The sequence below is a fragment of the Triturus cristatus genome, chromosome 2_2 (assembly GCF_964204655.1).
Source record: "Triturus cristatus chromosome 2_2, aTriCri1.1, whole genome shotgun sequence".
NCBI lineage: Eukaryota > Metazoa > Chordata > Amphibia > Caudata > Salamandridae > Triturus > Triturus cristatus.
In genome coordinates, this window is record NC_140582.1 from 715122228 (window position 1) to 715144996 (window position 22769).

The 22769-nt window shown below is 45.3% G+C and overlaps 1 protein-coding gene across 2 annotated transcripts in view; it reads right to left on the reverse strand.

Annotated features, from left to right (window-relative positions):
* Nucleotides 1-22769, reverse strand: part of LRP2BP (LRP2 binding protein) — a 231223-nt gene that overhangs the window by 26566 nt on the left and 181888 nt on the right. For both annotated transcript variants that reach the window (XM_085643285.1, XM_085643286.1), the window contains exon 6: nt 4261-4366. In XM_085643285.1, coding sequence (XP_085499411.1) covers nt 4261-4366 — 106 coding nt within the window. The remainder of the gene's footprint in view (nt 1-4260; nt 4367-22769) is intronic.

Genomic DNA, 22769 nt, shown 5'->3' on the forward strand with positions numbered 1-22769 from the left:
GTGAGGAATGAAACCGGACTGATCCGGATGGATCAAGTCGCCGACGACCCCAACCAGACGGTTAGCTAAAACCTTAGCAAGAATTTTAGGCTCAGCATTTAATAAGGAGATGGGCCTGTAAGAAATACACCGATCCCGCGGCTTCCCCTCCTTGTGAATCACAACTATGGTAGCGAGACGCTGATCATAGGGGAGGGAGCCCACGTCACGTGCCTCAAGAAACATGTCGCGGAGATGAGGCGCCATCTTGTCCGGGCGCAATTTATACAGTTCAATGGGAAGGCCATTGGGACCCATGGCCTTGCCGGAAGCGATCGAGCGAATGGCCAAAGCAATCTCGTCAGGCGACAACGTCGCATCCATCAGTGCCCTATCCGCCTCAGACAAAGACGGCAACACTATATCTCTCAGCAACAGATGAGAGTCAGCCTCAAGACCATTCGAGACTGGAGAATAGACGTCACGGAAATAAGTCGCGAAACATTCAACAATTTCCACAGTGTCAGTCACACGCACGCCATCCGCTCTCTCAATAACCGGCACCACTCGACTCGCTCTCTCCTTCTTGTCCAACCATGCAATCAATTTACCAGCCTTGTCCCCCACATCGTATAAGCGCCCCTGTTGCTCTCTACTCATCCCTTTGGCTGCGTCAGTAACCAACGCTCTATAGTCGAGCTGCTTAAGACTGAGAACATGCAACGCCTCTTTCGTAACACCCAGTTCCAGGTCCCCCTCCAACTTGGCTATGTCGTTTTCAAGGCGAACCACCTCTTCATTCTTGCTTTTCTTGGAGTGGGAAATGAGAGAAAGAGCCTGCCCACGGAGTACTGTCTTGAAGGCCTCCCATAACGAGACAGCAGAGGATACTGACCCCACGTTTTCAGTGAAATAGCGGTCAATAGACTTGACCAGGTCCGCCCGGATTTTAGGATCACGCAGGTACCAGGGGTTTATCGGTGCCACCCTCCCTTCAGCCCCGTGTGTGACCTCAAGGTGCAACAGTAAATGTTTTGATTTGTTCTGCATTCCCTCCATCAATTGTTTGTATTTGGCTTAGGAGTATGGCGTATTGTAATGTCCAATCCGAGATTTACGCCTCGCTCCAGCCTACATCCTCCAGGCCTCGTGACATCTGGTGCATGTACTGCACATTTCTACAATGGGCACTCCACGCTTAACAGGCCGTTCCTAATTCACCAATCCCCCTCACGGGCTGAGCAGGCAAGTGAAGGACCCCCGGTTGCACCCCACAGATTGCTGCCTTCCTTGGGTGTGTCCCCCATGGCTGCAAGATGATTATAACATGTACATCAACGGCACCATCGCTGGTATTTGACTGCTGCTTTGTGTAGGATATTGTGCAGAGTCCACCCCCCTTAATAAGATTTTGTTGTATCTTTTAGTTTTTGAGTAATAGGTATGTATGTATATTTGTAATTGGATTAATTTTTTCAGTGTAATTATTCTACAGACGTCTTCAATTTGCTTTTTGGTCTGAATCCCACAAGTGTGCAATGTTGTTACACAGTCATGTTTTCGATTCTGCCGTTTCTATTGTCTTTTATTGTATTGTCCTTTTCTTTTATTCTGTAATAAAATTTTGCAGAATAAAAAAAGAAGATGACGCCGCAGTATGCGTTTTTCTTGCAGCAGCTACGATTACCAAATCTGGAAGAGGATCAGATCTCAAGAAAAGCGGGTCTTGTCCGGGAGCCTGGTATTTTAAAAAAATATGTAATAGTGCAGCCCGTAGAGATGCTGGAGTCAGAAAGATTCGAATAGTAGGTTCCAATAGACATGGAACCAGAGGTAGAAGAAGTCTGGAAGCTGTTCTGTGATGGAGAGTCTTGAATATGACTGATGATAAAGTGACAGGTGTAGGAATGTCAATATTCAGCTTCACTGCCCCTCTTATGAGTACATCATTGAAAGTGAGGAGATCCTCCACCGGAGAAACCCTAGCCGGGGTGAGCCCGATAATGTTGGTGAGTAATCTCTCATCCATGAATGAGAGGACATGGACCAGGAAGAAGACCTGTGCATGTGTCTGAAGGATCTGGATCAGTGAGCGCATCGAGATCTGGATGCTGTACTTCTATGTGGTGTCCTAGATCTTGATCTCTTCCTCTGTGTGGTCATGGACAGTGATTTTCACCTCTGCGGACTCTTAGATTTTTGTGGACTCTTAGATTTTTGTGGAGGTCTTGCCTGTACCTTTGGAATTGAAGATGGAGCCATAGGAGAAAACGTACGAGGGGGGTACATTTCGGCAGGGGTGTACTCTCAGAGACCCTGGATGGTGAAATGGTCTGAGAATAATCTGGCCCTAGGGTCTGAGGAGGGTCATATCATATACTAAGGCTTTGTAGCCACCGGGGAGAGACACTGATGGGTGGGTCAGTATGAGACTTTCCTGCAACTGGAGACCCAGAATCCCCTGTAGGCAAAATCCTAACGTCTGAAGATAGGGACCAGCTTCTCAACATCAATCTTCTTGCCTTCGATGTCAATCTAGACCTCTTTGTGGTGCGTTGAACATTTCTCAATGTCGATGATTGTCTTGACGTCGACGGACGCCGAACTTCCTTTGATGGCAGAATAGAGGTCTCTGGTGCACTTCCTTTGATGGCAGAATAGAGGTCTCTGGTGCAGGTGTTGACGTTGACTGCCGGTGCGCTGGCGAACGCCTTGACGTCAATCATGATGATCTTGAGGGTTGTTTCGATGTTGATCATCTGTCTGGTGTCAGTGTATACTGCCATTGAGTGTCTTGACGTTGAGCATGGTGATCCTCAAGGTTTGTTTTGACGTTGATTGTCTGTGTAATGCCACTAGCTCAACAGCGAGTGCCTCAATTTAGGCCTTGAAATAGAGGTGTGGTGCCTCGACATCGACTTTCTCTGGGTCGACGGGGCTGTCGGCGAGCGCCTTGATGGCGATACTTCCTACATCGGCCTCTTTGCGTAGAAGGATACTTCACAGGCACTTTCGATATAGATCCTGACACCAATGGCAAGCAGACAGGTATTGCCCTTGGTGTTGATGTCCTACCTGTTGATGGCGATGGGGAGATACGTTTTTCATGCAGTTTTTCCGTTCTTTCACTGTGTGCTCATTTTTATCGAGAGGAGGGTTCTTTGAAGGAGGCTTGAGACCCCCCCGGGCCCCTTGAAGGGCTTGTGGTCTGATCTTTTCCCTGTCCTTCAAAGTCCCTATAGAGAACTTTTGACAGTGATAGCATGTCTCTGGACGATGGGAGGAAGGCAAACACATAACGCAGACAGAGTGTGGGTCAGATTGTGCCATCTTTCTGCCACAAGAAGTGCAATTGTTGAAAAGAGACTGCATTATGTGACTGAGAAAGAATATTTTTCAGTTAGAAAAATGGTTAAAAGTACACAAGGGACTTAAAACAGTTGAGTGAAGGCAAAATCTTCTGCTTTTAAAGAGAATTTTCTGACAAAAAAGTAAAACCATGTAGAGCTCAATACTCCAGGATCCTCACTGAAGAAGCCGGAAAAAAGAACTGACTTAACTGTCAACTGTGGGGCATGATGGGATTCAGGAGGAAGAGGAGCAATGGCATCCATGCAGGCTGAGATATTTCTTTATCCCCAACTAGGTCCAGTGACACTGCACACAGTAATGACCATCACTTGTATTTCCATATTCTCCTCTGAAGCTGATCACCGATGGTTCACTTTGGATTTGAAATAGTAAAGTATGTGGGCAACAAGTTGCATTAACCACCAAAGCAGGCAGGTGTAGATGGACAAAGTCCCCAAACAAATACAGGGGACATGAATTTTTGTACAGGACACACACCATCAACCTTGAAGATGACACTGCAACCCCAAGGAATGGTAGAAAATGTACTGTGTGATCAGCCAAGACAGGGAACGCTAACTTTAAAATGTCAAGAAAATCATATGCGTTAGAGCAGCATGTGCTGGAGGACATTTAAAAACATTCTGAGGTAGAGTCTTTTATGCAACAGTTCACCTGAACTGAAACGAGAAAGCCGAGCACCTGAGGATATGATGAATCATTCCAATCTCACAGGCAAAAGAAGTTCCCAGATCTGTGTCATTCAAATGGAGGGAGGAAGTGACAGAAAACCACAAAGGGCATTTTCTTGTGATAAAACTATTAATCCAAATGAGACATAGTTACTTAAATAAATACCACAAACATGAGACGTAGTTCACATTTTGCAGGAATTACAGTTTTAATTCTAACAGATGAAACCAAGCTGACCTTTTTCAAATTCTTGGTCGTAGGCCTCGAATAAAACATTCCCAAAGCACACTGTGCCTTCACACTTGCCCTAGGATTCCCGTCATCTGCAGCAATAATCCACCACCTAGAAAACATTAAAAAAATGATCTACAAGAGTGGCAGACAATTTTGGAGAGGAAGGTTATGGATTACAAGTAGCAGATTTCTAACTACGTACATACATTGTCAGACTTGGAACAGAAATAATGAGAGCTGTTGATCAGCACTGAATGTTATGTTTATAGATGTAGTTTCCAGTAATAAGAAACAAAAAACATTTGTCAATTATATAAGTCATATGAGCAGGGATGTTGAATATCAAATATCCGCACATATCACAGTGTGGCTTAACTCTGGGAATCCCCATCTCAACTTCAGTTGTGAACACAGTAAAACCAAAATACCTTTCCTTGATCTATTGCTGTACCCCTTGGAAGGAATCAAGAGTGACAACCGAACTATACAGGAAACACATGCTCAGTAATTCTTTATTATTCTACGAAAGCTTCCAACCGAAGGCACTGAGGGATAACGCCCAAAAGACCAATTACGACAGAATTGCTCCAAACTATCCGACTACAAAACTCATGCAAATGAACTGAGCAACCAATTGATACAAAGGCACTATACCTCCGACTCTAGTACGGAAGGCAGCTAAAAGAGCCAGGAATAACAAAATGCAGCCTTATTAGAAACATATCCATGTTCCATAACAGAAAATGTCAGCACTTTTTGCAACTTGCCAACAACCACCAAGCAGGTGAGATGCAAAAACTGGTACATCCTGAATACGGGCAACCTGACCTTACAAAACCCTATGTTGCCTTCAAGCATAGGAACAATTTGATGGATATTCTGGTTCACAACAGACAGTGCGGTCCAAAATAAAGGGGCATTTTCCTTGCGGTTCATATGGTGTGCCTTTTCACATTCCATGACACCCAGAGCAATCTTGGACTGAAAACTGATTGAAGCTGCGTTGTCACACAAACTACAACAGCAAAGAAGTGATCTATATGATCATCTGCCCATGTGCCTTACACTACACAAGAATGACCATCCGAAAGGTTAAGACACAAATTATTGAGCACTATACAATGCCGACATACAATAACGAAAATGACAAGTCATTTAATTGAAAAGGGACATAAAGAGTATATGATAAAATGTAATAGACAAACCAAAACCACCATCTTTCACAAAAGATATGACAATCGTTCTGTTTTTGAGTGAACAACTTTGGATTTTTAGATTGCGCACTCCCTGGTGTTGTATGTCCCATGCAGGCCATTGTTGTATTCCCCATGTTAGCATGAGCCCGTTTCAGACTGTCCTCTGCTTTGCACACGTTACTACACATTTTGCTTTGTGCCACATTGTACTTTCACACAGAACATGCTGTTGTTTTTGTGTTCTGTTCTTTCCTCGGATTTAGTATGAGCAACACAGAAAAGGTCAAACAGCAATGCACCTGGTTATTCTGTTCTGGTCAGGCCCTAGCAGCCAGACGCAGATGCAGCTGTTGTTTGGGAACATGTACTTTGTCATATAGGTATGCACAGACAGGTAACACACACACTTGGAGAGGGATCTTTCCAGGAAAGAGAGCGTGACTGCACCTGAGATGTAGAACTTGCATCTGTGTATGCTAAGGTACAGGGTCTGCTGCCAACACCCAGAGATCTTCTGATATATAATCATTTTGCTTCTGTAGAAAGCACCTTTTATGATCTATGGACTACTTGGTATGCTAACCGTATTTGTGTTATGCATGTTTCTACTTGTTGTGGCATGATGCTGCACACTAGCACGATACTTAAAATAAACATTTTAACCTTTCCTCGTGTTTCTGTCAGAACTTATTGTTTGAGTGTGAGAGCGAAAGGGTGTGTCCTGCAACCGCGATTCCTGAGAGGGTTGGGAGTGTTGTGTTCTGGGGTGTCTAATTACTTGTTCCTCTGTGAGTGAGTAGGCGGGCAAGTGAGACACGATAGCTAGTCGTGCCTGGGCTCATGGGTACTCCAGTGGTAGGAGGACTCAGTCCCTGCCTACTAAGGTTCCATGATCCCAAGCATAGTTCTGTGACTCCGCAGAATCCCTGCAACATAGCGCCGCCAAAGTTTGGTCTGGTACTTTCCACAGGACCCCTGAGTAGCGCCTGTGCTGGTCCACAATACCCTCACACCAGTTTCCAGAGACGTCCGTTGTGGGAGGGCTACGCCTCCTCAGTTTGTAGGGATTACCTTATGCTGTAGGGTTTTCAAGCTTGAATTAAAAAACGTTTTTTATACCCATATTGTGCTACCATTTGTTTCTCTTTTTTTGACTTATGGCTCAACTAATTGCGATTCCGTCTCATTGCCACGCAACGGTTACTCAACACTTGCCACAGCGCAACGGTTACTCAACACTTGCTACAGCACAGAGTCCTGAATGCGGGGTCTCTGGTTATTTTTGTTGTTGAAGCGGATCCTGCGTACCGCTTCAAGGTATTTTACAACTGCATTACATTGCCGGCAGTGGGTGCGAATGATAACTCTTTTCATGCTTTCGCTATACCAGCAGCTTATCACCCTTATGCGGTTGTTGAAGTTCCTCTTACGGCCTGGGAGCACTAGATTTGGTTTAAGGCGCGCTATCCCATCCTCTTTTTTTCATTGGCATGGGCCCCTTAAGTATTAATGGGGCCATGTGGCCTGTTTTGGCCATTTTTACTCCACATGCTAATTATCTTAATGCTAATTTGGCAGAAGTTCGTTTGCTGTATGGACTGGTGGTTCTCTTTTATAGACACCTAACCTAATTAATTGCCTATGCTTTTCATCATCATCATAGTCTTTATTCGAAAGTTCAAATTCATAAAAGACACAAGTATCACAAAATTACAATTCATTAAAAAACACAGAAATAAATGTAACAGGATCATAAAAGACATCATATAATAAATATTAAAATGGGTATTAAAAAAGGATTAAACAGTAAAGCAGGCGACTAGATGATAGAATGTCATATAAAATAAGGGGAGTTAAAACAGCAAAAGTATTCCATAACTCTATTATACAAAGCTCAGTTAAGAATAACAGAGAGGGCGTAACAATTTGTTCCTTAGATACCATGCCCAGCCCAAATATTTGGCAAGACCAATGGAAATAATTGGTAGGGTATTAGTGCGTAAGATCCTCAGGGCCACAATACTACTCCTAGTGCCCAAAGCCCTACACAATGGAGACAACCAAATGCGTCTTGGGACAATATAAGCGTGGCATACAAACAAGAAATGACCAATCGATTCAGGCTGCATGCCACATACAGGGCATGCATCATTACCAGCATTTGACCAGCTACTAGTCAGTGACCTGAGTGGCAAGGAACCTATTCGTAGCTGAAAATATAATTTCCTGTCACTAGGTTTGGTAATCTGGTCCCAGTAAGTTTCTAGGGCTGGAGTAATTTTTGTCACTAGGAACCAATTAGTCATCCAGGAGCTATTAACTTGGCTCCAGATCTTAAAATCAATATGTTCCCAATACAGCATTTTCAAGGAGCTCTTAGAAGGGAATGTCGTTGTCATTGGATCACTCCACAACCGCACCAAGCCCAAGTCAACCAAGGCAGCACGTATCTTCCTAAGCCAGCCAATCTTGTGAGAAGTATCAGACTTGATAACATCCAAGAGTCCCCTGGCGTAGGAGGAGAGCTCCGGAGTAGACCACAACCTCCGCCAGTATAAAACAGGACGGAGGTTGGCTAGTTCCAGGATAGCTCTCCTACCTAAATCATATCTTAAGGGGACCAATGGAGTACTCTGCGGTAGGCCTGTGATACTGCGTAGGAATTTATTTTCGACTACCGTTAGGGATCTCAAGGAGTCAAAACCCCATAGCTCTGCCCCATACAAGACAGAGCTTAAAGCCTTTGCCTCATAGACTTGAAGGACAGGTTTAATTGGCTTAGTAAAGGAGGTTTTAAACTCCTTGAGTAAAACCCCAGTAGTCTGCTGTAACTTCAAGGAGGACATCATGACATGCTTATTCCACTTATTGTCATTGAATATGTGCATACCAAGATATATAAAGCTGTTAACCTCCTCTAATGGTTGGGCATTCATAAAGAACTTCCTTACTCTGTAACTAGGAGGTGGGTTGAAAACCATAAGTTTGGTTTTCGAGACATTTACTTCCAATCCATGGGCTAGACAAAAATCATCAAAAACGGACAAAGCTTTTTGCAAACCACTTGGTGTTTTTGACACAATAAGAGTGTCATCCGCAAACATCAGTATTGGGGTGGCTATCCCCGCCAGTTTAGGAGCATCTGTGGGAACACTGAGCATTCGATCTACAATCCCATTAATATACAAGGAGAAGAGCGTCGGGGCCATAGTACAGCCTTGGCGTACACCGCGCTCGACTGGAAACTCAGGAGTGACCTCATCATAACCTCCCCATTGGACTTTAGCAAAGTTGGACTCGTGTAATCTCATAACCAGAGTCAGAACTTCCAGAGGAAGCCCCAGCTTTGCTAAAACGAGCCACAACCTTGACCGAGGAACTAGGTCAAAGGCAGCTCTCAGATCAACAAAAGCCACAAAGAGACTGCCTTTCCCCAGAGTCACAGTCTTCCAATGTAATTGGATGAAACGAAAAACCTGGTCCACTGTACTAATCGATCTGCGGAATCCTGCTTGGAATGTGGATAAAACCCCATTGTCCTCTTCCCAATCTAATATTAAATTCAGGACCATCCTCCCGATAATCTTCTGTATTGTATCTATCAGACTAATGGGTCTGTAGTTACTCGGGAGAGCCTTATCACCTTTTTTAAAGATTGGGATAATAATGGCGGCCCCCCAAGATTTTGGTACAGGGGCACCTTCAGCCACCGCATTGGCCACTAGTGCAATGTACTTACTCCAGCAAGTTCTATTCTGGAGAAAGACATCAGACGGGACCCCGTCGGATCCAGGTGCACGTCCTGTGGCTACCGAGGCCAGGGCCACAGAGACATCTTTGGGGCTGAAAGGACCTTTAATGTAAAAAACATATGGGATTGTAACCAAATCGCTATGTAAAGCACTACAGGCATATTGAGGCATAAAATACCTGAGCCATTCTTCCTGTGCCACATGGTTTGAAGGGGTATCGGGCAAGCCACCCCTGTTCCACTTGATAATGTTCCAAAACTTTCTTGGGTCATTCCCATAGCTTGCTCCCTTCAAATCTTGCCAGAAGAGCTCGTCCCAGGTCTTTTTAGCTTGCACAAGGCATTTTTTGTAGGCCTGCCTTGCCAGCTGGGTGCGAGTCCTATTGCCACTAGAAAGGGCAGCAGCTAGATTCGTTCTTGCCTTTCTGCATTCCCTATCAAACCAACGAAGCCGCCCAGAAGGGCGTGTTTTGTTTTTACCCGCTGGCTTCAAAAAGTAACCTTTTAGTCTTTCGAAGAATGACTCATGAATACCTGTAACATGGGTCAAACCTTCGTCGGAGGCCAATGCGTCCTCTAGATGCAAGATGGCACCAGCCAAATCAGAATCTATTTTTGCTAGGGACATATCATTAGCCGCCACCTCCCGCCATCTAACCCTACGCATATTATTAGAGGGCACAACTTCTGGCGGATAGAGTTCAATTGTACCTACTGCAGAGGAGGTACCGCTCCACCACTGGTGGGTGACACAAATGGGATTATGGTCACTCTCAACTCTAGATTCCACCACCATATCTTTAATGGAATGCCATAAATTATTACAGCAGAGGACATAATCAATTCTACTTTTGGAGCGACCATTGTCAAAAGTGTTAGCACCCATCTTGTCACCCCGGGTTCTACCATTCAAAGCCCTAAGACCATGCTCATAGCAGAGTGAATTTATCTGGACTATGACCTCAGACCAACGTTTAATTGGGGGAAGAGCCAAGGCTGGGATATCCCACAGACGATCCTCCTCGGGATCAAGACCCCATTCTGAATCTGAGGCTAGGAGGGGTTCAAACGTGACATTAAAATCTCCCGCAATAATCGTGCCCTTCGTACTGCCGTAGGTATACATAAGAGTATCCAGAGTGGCCAAAACTTGCGACCTTTTCCCCTTTGTCCCTCTAAGATAGAGGTTAAAAATAACCAGGTCTTGCATCGAGACCAAGGGCAACCTAACTAATTGAATATCTAGAGACCCAGTCTGGAACTCACTAGCCTTAGGGAATAAGACCTGGCGAGCCCAGATGGTTAGGCCACCCATAGGGCGGCCCTTAGGGCCCTTAACTGCTGGAAGTTGGAAGTTTAAATATCCTGGCAGATATAATGGCTCTACAGACCAGGTTTCCTGGAATAGACAGACATCAAAGTTACCTATGAACTCTAGCCATGCAAGGGAATCCATCTTCGCCTTGAGGCCAGCAACATTCCAGGAAATCAAGGATCCAGGGCTAGATCTTGGCACCCCGCTCTGGGCATCAGAACAATGTGTAACTACCTGTGGACTCCGAAGCTGAATAGGCAAGTTTAGAACTTTTTCCTTGGAAGGGGAGGAAATACAAAAGTCAGCCAAGGAAGAAACATCAGAATAGGCCAGTGGCAAATCAATATCAGAGCAAGCTCCACCAGGGATCATTGCGCTAAAATGATCAACCACTGGTCAATCCATATCATTCCAATAGCAAATGCCATTATTATCATTGGGATTCAGAGCAGAAGACCCACAGTTGAAACCTATCCCCGGCCAGGCAAGACCCCTTCTGTCCTCGTGGATAGCAGCTTGCATGTAAAAATAGTGTAAATCATGCACCTGAATCCCCGGGAGAGTCCAAGAGGGAGCATGGTGACATATAAAGTTAACAACACGGCTATCTTTAAAGTTAATAATAATAGAATCGCCGGAAACATCTTTGGGTCGTGATCCTACCCAGCTAACCCTTCTTACAAGCAAGATTTTTCCATCCAAATTGTTAGGAATGGGCGTATGCCTATTTAGCCAGTGGATTACTTTATTCTTTAGTTCTTCACAGGTTTCGGGTTTTGGATTTTTTATTTCGGGGACACCAGTTAAAACCACTACATAAGGAAGAGACTGAGGGGGAAGATGGATATGGGCCAAGGCTGGACGAGAGGTGAGTCCGATTGGACCAGTATGTGTGACAACCTCGACAACCTCTGGGACAACCTCAACAACCTCTGGGACAACAATTGGCTGTAAAGCCTTCTTAGGAGGAACACAATTTTTGTTCTTTAGTTTTGAGGGACCCTGTCCAGAGCTATCATGTGTTAAAACTGGTCGTGTACCAGGAAGAGCTGAGGGAGCTAAAACAACCGATGGAGAGGTGACTATAGGTGGGGAGCTCCGGTTGTCACTTGCTTTTACGGTGTGTTTAACTACATTTTTTAGGGAACAAAAGTTGTCTAGAATTGTCTGCTCTAGGTTGTCAACTTTGTCACTGACCAGTTTAATTCTTTCCAAAAGCGGTAGCATTAGAGAGCGAACCAGTTGCTCAATTGAGGGAAGAATATCATTGGCTTGTGACTGACCCAACGGGCAAATAGAAGCCTCAACAGGGTCTGAACACACTTCATGTGGGGGAGTGGCAGAAATAGAAACATTCTCTGCAATTTTGGGAATTTTACACTTTCTTACACCTTGGGCGTCAGTACCCCTCTTCCTTTTGGGAGGAACTACTCTGGGTGCTTTGGATACTTTATTGTTGGCCCTGGTTAACGGGGCAATGCCTCCAGGGCTTACATAACCCTCATTTGTTAGAGGGGGATTAATAGCTTCAGAGGCACTTACACTTGTGTTTTACAAAGATAGAATAGGACTAGAGTCAGAGATTCTATGGTTGAGCAAATTGTCACATGTTTGTTCCACTGGCCCAATCGGAGACTTAGCCCGGGCCAATGCGCCAATAGATGAACGCCTATACATAGGTTCAGCTGAAAGGCGGTGTTCGGTGATAGAGATTTCATGCTCCAGGACGGAAACTGCTCTAGTGATAAACTGGTCAAGAGTTCCCGTCACTGAGGCAGTACCCGTAGTCCGCTTCCCTCTCCCAGCCATGGTATCACAGTCACAAGTGCTAACAGAGTATTAAGTCAGTAGCAGAAATGGATGCGCAACCTCGGCGAAACAGTCCACCAGTCTTACTTGTGAATCACAGGAGCTCAGAGAGGTAGCCCGACCCAACCTCTATAAACCCCTTGCGGTCACAGGCAACCCGCCCTTTGCCGATGCGACCCGCGACTCAGGGGGGGCCGCGATCTTAAAGGCGCCTCTGGGCGCGTTGGCAGCGTCAGCAAGGGCCAATGGTCTGATATATGGGAGGCGTCGATAGGTGCAACAGTACTCAATACATTTGGTGGAAAAGGAACTCAGACGGAAGAGAAAGCAGTTCAGGAAGGTTCCAGCATGAACTAGTGATCTGTAACAAACTCAACTACGACCCTTATCAGTCCAGAGTTAATAATAGCATATATCCCCAGGGTCAGTGCCGGATGGTGTTGCCGAATTCAAGTGCATCTGGGAGCACGAATGCAGGACTGACGCTGGGATGCCTATATATTCGTGCACAAACAATGCTGCTTTGACGATCAACAAAAGCACAAGAGTGATTAATAAAGCCAAGCAATCACTGGCGGCACTTACAGTTTTGATGGTCTGCGGCAATTGTCAGAGGGTATGCCCTGCCCGGCCTCGTACGGTCCTCGACGGGCCCGCCCTTGGCCCGGGCTTCGCCCGGGCGCTGCCCGCGCGCGTCCCGCGCGCGTCCCGCGCTGCGGGGCACTCCAACGGTTTAAATGCAGCCCGGGCGCTGCCTGATGAGGTCAGCGGCAGGCGCCCGGGACTGGGAGCGCTGGGTAATGTAGTCGATGGAATAGACAAGAAGAATATGCAGGAGACCATGGTTACGTGCTCCCCACGACAGGCCGTTCCCCTCACGGCGGTCTTGGTAGAGGATTCGTCACACCAGGGCTGAAAATGGTTCCCGCGCTGCGGGGCACTCCAACTGTTTAAATGCAGCCCGGGCGCTGCCTGATGATGTCAGCGGCAGGCGCCCGGGACTGGGAGCGCTGGGTAATGTAGTCGATGGAATAGACAAGAAGAATATGCAGGAGACCGTGGTTACGTGCTCCCCACGACAGGCCGTTCCCCTCACGGCGGTCTTGGTAGAGGATTCGTCACACCAGGGCTGAAAATGGTTCCCCTATGCTTTTCTAATGGCTCCACCTGGGGCTGCACCCCCTGTGCAGGCTGCACAAGGTAGTGGTCTTGTGATTAGCCCATTATTATTAATTCGGTGATGGGCAAATGTCCTCTTAATCATTAGGACTTGCTGATTTGGATTGCTCAGAAGATTAAGCAGCTTGACGCAGTTTTCCCTCTTATGGGTCCTGTCGAGAAATACAGGATCCTTACTATGTGCTTACATAGTGGTCTTATTCCTCCTTTGGCCGAATGCAACATCCGGGGGGATGGTGTTTGCCTCAGTGTATATACTTTGTTATGGCACCCCGTACATGAGGGTTCATACGGGTGTTCTGAAACAGGTACAGGATGAACATGAGGCAAGGTCCTTCCCTAGATCTGGGGATGAAATTATAGGGCATTTTCCCATAGTCTCTGGGATGATTCTTTCTACTGTTAAGGGTGAATCAGAGGTTTTGATGGTTCGTTGATGCCTTTCAGCGTTGCCTGACATTGATCGGGAACGTGAGTTGGTGATTACGATTGCTGATGTTTATACGTCCTTGGGACGCAATACCTTCTCCTCAGTCTCCGGGTAAGCCCCCCTCCTGCAAAGGAGGGACGTCCTGTCTTTCCTATGAAGAATTGAGACAAAAATAAATCAGCAAAAGAAGCCTCGGTCTCATGGTGGTTCGCCGCTGCCGGACGCTTCTGAACGTAAATATGTTTTAAGCGATTGCCCTAAAATTAAAATACCAGAGAGGTTCCAGGTTCCTGATCCTCATTCTCCTCCTTCCTTTCAGGAATCATCTGATGAACAGTACAACCGAGGAGGAAGGCAGGATCGCAGGCAAGGTGAGTCTATGCAACAGAAGCGGGACGCGCATCGCTCTTTTGGTGTGAAAGTCAAGAGAAAGGAACCACCTCTGTATAGAGCCCCTTTTCAAAAGAAGAAAGTTGTCACTTTAACAGCGAAATATGCCCCAGACGGTGAGAACCTTCCTCCTGGACAGTAGTTGGGCAGCGACACTCCTCGACAGCACAGCAGAAGTTACCGTGGTGCACCAGACACTCCACCGGTTTCTATAGGCGAAAGCAGTGGACATCTTTGTGACTGTTGAAACCGCGGTTACCCATGTCACACCACCTGATAGACTTTACCATGTAGAAATTCATATGGAGGGCTACATTAAGAGCACCATTAATGCTATTTTTTGGGACAACTTGACGTCTTCCTATGACATTTTATTGGTGGAAGTTGATTGGCCTCCCCTGTTTGTTCTTGCTTGTCCTCGTGGCCAGGATGTGATGATTCCCTCTTTCTCACAATACGTCCCTGATGAGACTAAGCATGCTTATGGTTCTGAGTGGGCTTTGATATAGCCCCTGCCTTATACTGCAACCAAGCTGGTTGGGATAAGGATTTTCCTTCTCATATTGTGCCAATTCATTCTACTCCTCAACCACAGCCTCAATATCGAATTAAACGTGAGGCGAAGTCTGCTAAAGAGATGTTTAAATATCAGGGTGTTATTGAGCCCTGTGTCTGCGATGAATAATCCTCCAATTCTGAAACCTGACGGTTCATATTGCATTGTTTTAGATTATAGACATTCGAATGGTCATACCCATGCTTTTGCGATACAAAATATGCATACTACTGCTTTGATAAATAATATCATGAGCAAAAAAGTTGAAAATTACACTTGATATTTCTAATGGCTTTTTCAGTCATAACTTGGCTCCTGAGAGCCAAGGTTTATCCGCATTCACGCCCTCGGATGCCAGAGGCGCTATGCAAGATTTCCCATGGGACATAAGAACAGCCCTGGTGTTTTTGTAGCACACATTGTGTCCCTTTTGAACGAGATCGATCCCAATGCTTTTTCCTATGTCGATGACATATACCTGACCGATGATTAATTGAATCCTCATTTTGCATGTGTGGATCGTATTATCATGTGATTCGCAGCCGTGGGCTACAAATTCAATTTTGTGAAGTCGCATATTGTGGGTCTAGCCGTTCTTTTTCTTGGTTAAGAATTGACTCCATCTACACTCAAGAAGTTACAGTCTCTAATGGGGTTCTTAAATTTTGGCAGGACTTGCATACCTGACTATGCTCAGCATATCAAACCTCTTTACGCTTTGATACACCAATACTTTTCTGCTTCCTCTTGGCTTCAGGAACACACTGATGTACTGCGTGCCATACAGGCTGACTTACTTGTGACGCAGTACTTGAAAACTAAATTCAATAGTACCAATTTGGTCATCCGGATCTTGCCTGGAGAAATCGGTTTCACTTATGTGACATTTCATGAGGCTGACACAGTCTCAATTGCCTATAAAATGCATCTGTAGACTTCTGCAGAGTTGTGTTTTTCTTCTACTGAAAAGATTATGACTGCTGTACAGAACCCCCCGCTTGCCCAAGGTTAACCCATTTTAGTCTTTTTACCCGTGCTTACCTTAGAGGCAATCACAAAGGCTAGTGTCCCTAATTCTAAAGCTCTGCATCCTCATTGGATTCAATGGGCTACATCATTGATGTATGCTGTTGTCAGTTTTGTTTTTGATCCTTCTTTGCAAAACGCAAGAATTTCTTCAGTTTGAACATGTTCACCCTGTGCCTTCTTCAGTTCTTCCTCTTGATCAGTACAAATGCATCATTTACACTGATGGTTTGGCTCAACTGGCCATTGGTTTAAAGCATGCTTATTCTGCGGCTTGCGCTATTGTCGTAGGTACAATAAAAGATAGAGTTTTTCGCTCTTCCTTAGTGCACACGCAGTCCCTAGGAGTCCTTAGGAGATTGCACGGCCCAATTGGCTGAATTACGGGCACTACTTTTGGCTCATGAATATACTGATCCTAAATTATCCACCATGGTTGTATGTGATTCTTTTTACTGTTCACAATCTTTCAATGACAATCAGTTTTTTGGGGGAAAAAAATGATTATCAGGATTCCAAAGGTATCACAATAAAACCTAAAACGCTTTGGGTTCGAGTGGCAGTTCTTAAGGAACGTCTGCCACTCACACATGTCTATACATTAGGACATCAACGTGCGGGTGCGCACGCTACAGTGCGGAAGTGAAAGCCTCAAGCCTACAACCAGAATCTTAGCTGCCGGTATTTCAGCTGAGTTCTTCTGCTTACTATATCAGGATAAATTTTCTTCAGACAATTCTTTGATGTCCTCAGTTTTATCACCACCAGCGCGGATTTGTGTTTTTATATCTTGGTTAAAACACACTTATCGGGTTCCACTGTGGACATATGACTGGATCGTGTTTTCCACGGTATTTCTGTTAATGTGGATTAGATCCATGACAGTGTTTTTCCTTTTGGTTAATGGCCACTACCTCCCAGAACGTTCTGCTGCAGGACTTGTCGACGGGGTGTTGGCCCCACATTCACCCTCGCATACAATGAAAAGAGACCAGTCCCTTGTTAAAATTTCAGCGATCCTAGTCACTGATGGAATTGTATGGGATAAAGTACCATTCGATGTACTTGGTCCTACAAAGACCTTACAGCTACCATACAAATTCCCTGTTTCTATGGGTGATGTGATAAACTAGGGTCACAATCGGATGATTAGGATGTCAATGCTGTCAATTCTATGTTTTCCGAATTGCAATATTATATTGTTTGCGATACAGACGATTTACATTAGAATTCTGCTAACTATGACGATACGTTCTGTTATCAATATTATGGGAATCATTTTTTGCATAGAATGAATGGACAGTGTTCCCAATTTAATTATACCCAATGAGAACATTGCCCAATTACACCCCTGGGTAGTTCAATACACAAAAAATGAAGTTGACTTATTTTACCAGTTATAATCTCACAGACCCAATATCGTATTATTTTAAATTGGCACCCACATTTTCAAAGAAATATATGCTGACTCAGACTAAATTAATCTATGCATCCCTTTTTATTGACGACTTAGCCCTGAAGGAATTTGATTATTGGAAAGACAATATCGATTTGAAATCAGAATGTGATACTAAATACTGGCAAGTCCAGGGAAGTAAATCTTTATTCCATGCATGTCTGATATCAAATTATTTTTCTTAATGACACGGTCCAACAGACTACCTGTCTGGGGTTGGCTAAGATTAAGGAGTTGAATAATTGGCAGTCTTTTACAAATTATACTGATGATCAACTAAATGGTATGGTAAAAAATGGTTCATTTAATTTTACGATAACAGTCCCAAATGGGTGGGCTTTGTGGCCAACAGACACGAATATTTGTCATTCGCGTTTCATGACCACTACATCAGGGTTCACATTACATAGACCTGATCCACGTTACCCACATTCCAATACTCTTAACACATATTCTGTAGGTAAATTATGTCAACAATGGTTAGAACATTTTTCATTGTCGGCCGTGAAACAACATCTTTCCCTCCTATCGGAAGACATAAATCTCTCTGACTTCCTATTTGGTCAAAAATCTCCTCGTTCAAAACAACGATATAATGAATTATGGAAATTGTCACAAATGGAGGCTGCTGTTCGTTTACAACAAATTGATCAAGATAATTTAGATACCAAGGTCAGATCCTGCTTACAGGATGAACAGACACAACATGCTCCCCGGTAACTATCTCAGGGCAGTCTATAGAGGAAGAAACTATGCGCCTAAATACACCTCAACTTCCACCACAATTGATATATGGCACACGGCGACACCCGGACTGGGGTGGAAAGCTAGAATCACACAAGTCACTCCTTTGCTCGACACACACCAGCTGGGAATATTATCGAGGCACCCTAGCTTCTACAAATGAGATTTGACAGGCCTCTTGAGGGTTGGCAATCTAGGGGCAAGGGGCAGGGTGGTCCCCTTTGGCGATCTTCAGCAGGATTACCAATTGCAGAGCGGAGAAACCTTTAGATATCTCCAAGCCAGAAACGCACTACAAAGGGCGATACCCAAGGGTACGGAGCTGCTGGCCTCCTCACCTCTTGAGGATAGACTTTTGGATGATTGCCTCCAAGAAAAGACTATATCATTGACATACTGTAAAATTCTCAATAATACGCCAGACACGCTGGGTAGAATTCGCGAGAAGTGGGCTGAGGACATCAGGGACTTTGACGATGAGGAATGACAAGAGATGTTTGCCTCCACTCCCCTCGGGAGGTGGCGATCCGTTCTTGGTTTAAACTTATTCAACTTAAACTCCTACATAGTGCCTACTACACTGATTCTGTGCTTGTAAAGATGAACGTTCTGGGCTCCGCAGCCTGCCCTAGGGGTTGTGGTCAACTTGGCACCTACCTGCATCAGTGGTGGGAGTGCCCGGTTCTTCAGACACACTGGGGGAGGGTCACATCAGCGCTGTCCTCAACCTGCCGTAAAACGTTTGTGGTCTCACCCCGTCTGTGCCTCCTCAATATCTGGGAAGCAACGGCTTTATCATGAACTGAGAGAATGTGTGTCTCCCTGGGCTCTATGGTTGCGAAACACAACATAGCTAGAACATGAAAGGGCATACTCAAACCCAAGTTTCGCGACTGGGAGTCTGATATAGATTGGTGAATTCAGGCAGAAAGGGTGGTATATGAAAGTAGAGGATGCCCGCAAAAATGGACAAGAATTTGGGGGGCATGGAATGTGAGTACGGAGACGACCTGTACACCCTTCAACAATACCTCCCCACTGTCCACAGATCATGTGGGGAATTAATACCTGTATCTTTAAAACTGTATGTGACACTTGTTTTAAGTACTGATCCAATGGAATGTTGTGTCGAGCAACGCACCATTGTATGGGAATTGCACTGCATTTTGTCTTTTTGTCTTATTTGTTTCTATTCACTCAATAAAAAAGATTTGTAAAAAAAAGAAGATAATTTAGATAAGGTGCTTGCTGTTGTCGATAACCGTATTAATACTTTATCATCTCGTAGTTATACCTTCGATATTATTGTGTCTTCTGTTATTGATATTGTACAAAATGAGGTGTCTACCTTATATCATAGTCAAAATCAGCTTAGATCTGTTCTGCAATTTGGTTGGATACTGCAAACACTTAAAAATGGGCGCGTTCCTTGGCATTACCTGAATTATAGCACATTGGTCTTACCATTTAACTTAACACACAAGCAACAAACAATGGCTATGAAAGACGTTAGTTACAACATGCTACATATAGAAAAACTTGAACAGCTTCTCTTCACTGTAGCAGAAACTCATTCCGTGGTCTGGTTAATACACGGCGTTATTTCGCTCCCCATCTCAATGTTTCTGTTCACTGCATGCATGAAACACTTCCCTGTAGGTAGATATGAACCCCTTGGTAGCAGTTTTTTTACATGAGTTATGGTCTTTGCCTTTTACATATCACTGTCAGCGAGCTGAAAGAGAAGTTTTTCTGACAGGAGATGATTGCGACTCCACTGCTGGTCATTCCCTTGTGTGTCAACAAGTGAACATTCACTGCACCTGCAATGTTTCTGCCCTTAATTTGGCTTGTTATTTGAAAGGTACTCAGGTTCCAGCTATTATTCCCACTCTCATATTGCTTTCAAATGCCAGTTATCTTGTTCTTAATAATCAGGACTTTTGTGGTTTGCAGGCGGGAATCCCATATGTGGTAACTGTTTCCCAGTTAGTTACTTGTTGCAATAACGTTCTGTTTGCCCCTCGACATTGGAGTGTAGATAGCTCGTTATAACCTTCTATTCCAACCCTGAAAACAGCAGACTCAAAGCGCTATTGTTTTAACAAGAAGTGTCTTTCACTCCAGCACGTGAGACCTTCGAGGTGCAGGTGGCAAGAACATCCAATGAAATACAATCATTGTTAAACACAAATCTCCCCCTACATTTTGGGGAATTAATACATCAAATATTTAATGCATCTGATACTGGACGCCTAGCCCACTTTTTTAAACTGATGGGCACAGGCCTCGTGACTCATTTTCAAACTATTTTTGGAGTGATCCCTGCTTTTATACATTCTATTTTTCCCTGCGTGTTCATTGGGTTCCTGCTGCTCATCTTGATTTGTGGCATCATTGTACTATTGCTTCTATTCCGCAATGGCTGCTCCGTCTGTGATCCTGTCCGGTCATGGCTAGTTGCAGCTGTACTGTGAACGAATGCAACAACTTTTTGGATTGGTGCTATTAGAAGCTTTAGATGCGGGCTTCTGTCTAACCTTCAGATAAGCGTACTTCCACTGTGTGCAACCTGTGTTTCATTGTGTCCGGTGCCCCTTAAATGGGCTGTGGATGTCTGCCTGGCTACACCATCACACACTGCCCTGGATTTTGAACTGTTGATGGGTCCCTTAGTGGCCCACAATCAGGGCTGTTCCTTGGGTATGCAGCTTGTGTATAATCCATCATTGGGACAAGTGGCCAGAATCAATCCCTATGCACATGCACCACGTCTCTTGGATCTGAGTTTCATTGAAGTCAACACAGGTTCTCCTTGGATGGTCCTAGCAACAACTGGATACGAGGAGCATGTCTGGTCCTTTGACCTCCTCAATTGGATGGCTGCAATTTTTACTTTGGTAGGTACGGATAGTTTACTGGAACTAATGGCGTTCCACTTCGCATCCTATATCCTAGGGGCTGACGATACGCTGTAATTGGATATATTTTTGTGTACAAAACTTTAGTTCTCATTCACCCATACTGTGCACACACTCTCCAATGGCACTAGATTATGCGCTTTGGTTCTGCTTATCAACTGACTTCTGTTGTCGTTTTGTGCTACTGTCCTGACCACGGGGAGGGTGTTGTATGTCCCGTGTAGGCCATTGTTGTTTTCCCTATGTTAACATGAGCCTGTTGCAGAATGTCCTCTGCTTTGCGCACGTTACTACACAAACTCCTTTTGCTTTGTGCCACACTGTACTTTCACACAGAACATGCTCTTTTTGCGTTCTGTTCTTTCCTGGGATTTAGTGTGAACAATACAGACAAGGTCAAACAACAATGCCCCTTGTTATTCAGTTCTGGTCTGGCCCTAGCAAACAGACAAACCACACAGATGCAGCTGTTGTTTGGGGACATGTACTTTGTCATAAAGGTATACATAGATGGTAACACACAAACTTGAAGAGGGATCTTTCCAGGGAAGAGAGCGTGACCGCACCTGAGATGTAGAACTTGCATCTGTGTATGCTAAGGTACGGGGTCTGCTGCTAACACCCAGCTATCTTCTGGTATATAATCATTTTGCCTCTGTAGAAGGGAAGAGAGCTTAGGTTACACTGTCCTATGTAATGATGGCATCTTTTATGACTTATGGACTACTTGCTATGCTATCTGTATTCATGTTAGGCATTTTCCTACTTGTTGTGGCACGTAGAACAAGTTACTTACCTTCGGTAACGATATATCTGTAAGAAACATTAGTTAGTTAGATTCCTCACCTTAGAATATCCCCAGGCGTCAGGCTGGACCCGGAAAGATTTTGTCAGCAATACCCTTGCGCATCGCTAGGCGTCGTCTGCGGCACCGCGTCCGTCGTCGGAGTACTTAGACGCCGCCCTCGCGCGCTGACGTCAGTTCTTGTACATAGCTTTCCACGCCAGGAACGCAGAGCCAGTGGACCGGTGTGGAATGGGCCTGAAAGCTCGGACTAGGAGGGCTTTGGGGTAGATGTGGATGGACCGGCTCTTTGTCCCCCTGCTCCGCCCCGGTGGAATCCACGTCCATGTTGAGACTGGGTCTGCGGCCTTTGGCTAGACGGACGTGAGGGGGCGCCCCTTCCTTGGCCACAAAAGGGGCGAAAAGCGGAAGTTTGCGGGCGCGGGCCGAGAGGCCCAAGGACTTGGCCGTAGCCCTGGAGTCCTTAAAGCGCTCCAACGCACTATCCGCTTTGTCGCCATAAAGGCGACGGCCATCGAAGGGCATGTCCTGAGGGTGCTCTGGACATCCCCGGAGAAATTTGTGGACCTCAGCCAGGCGTGGCGACGAATCGCCACCGTGGTCGCAATTGCCCTGCCTAGCGAGTCCGTTGTGTCCAGTCCACATCGGATTGAATACCGTGCAGCATCCCGCCCCTCGGCAAGAGCCTGGGCGAGCCGTGTCCGGGCCTCCTCCGGACACTGGGGCAGCACGTCCTCCACCGTATTCCACAGGGAGTGCGAGTAACGGTCCAAAAGGCACGCGGTGTTGATAGACCGCAACCCCAAACTAGGGGAGGAGAGCAGTTTCTTCCCAAACTGTTCCAACCTTTTGGATTCCCGATCCGGGGGAGTGGACGGGAAGGAGGTCTGGGAGGTAGAGGCCTAGATAACCAGGCTCTCGGGCGTGGGGTGAA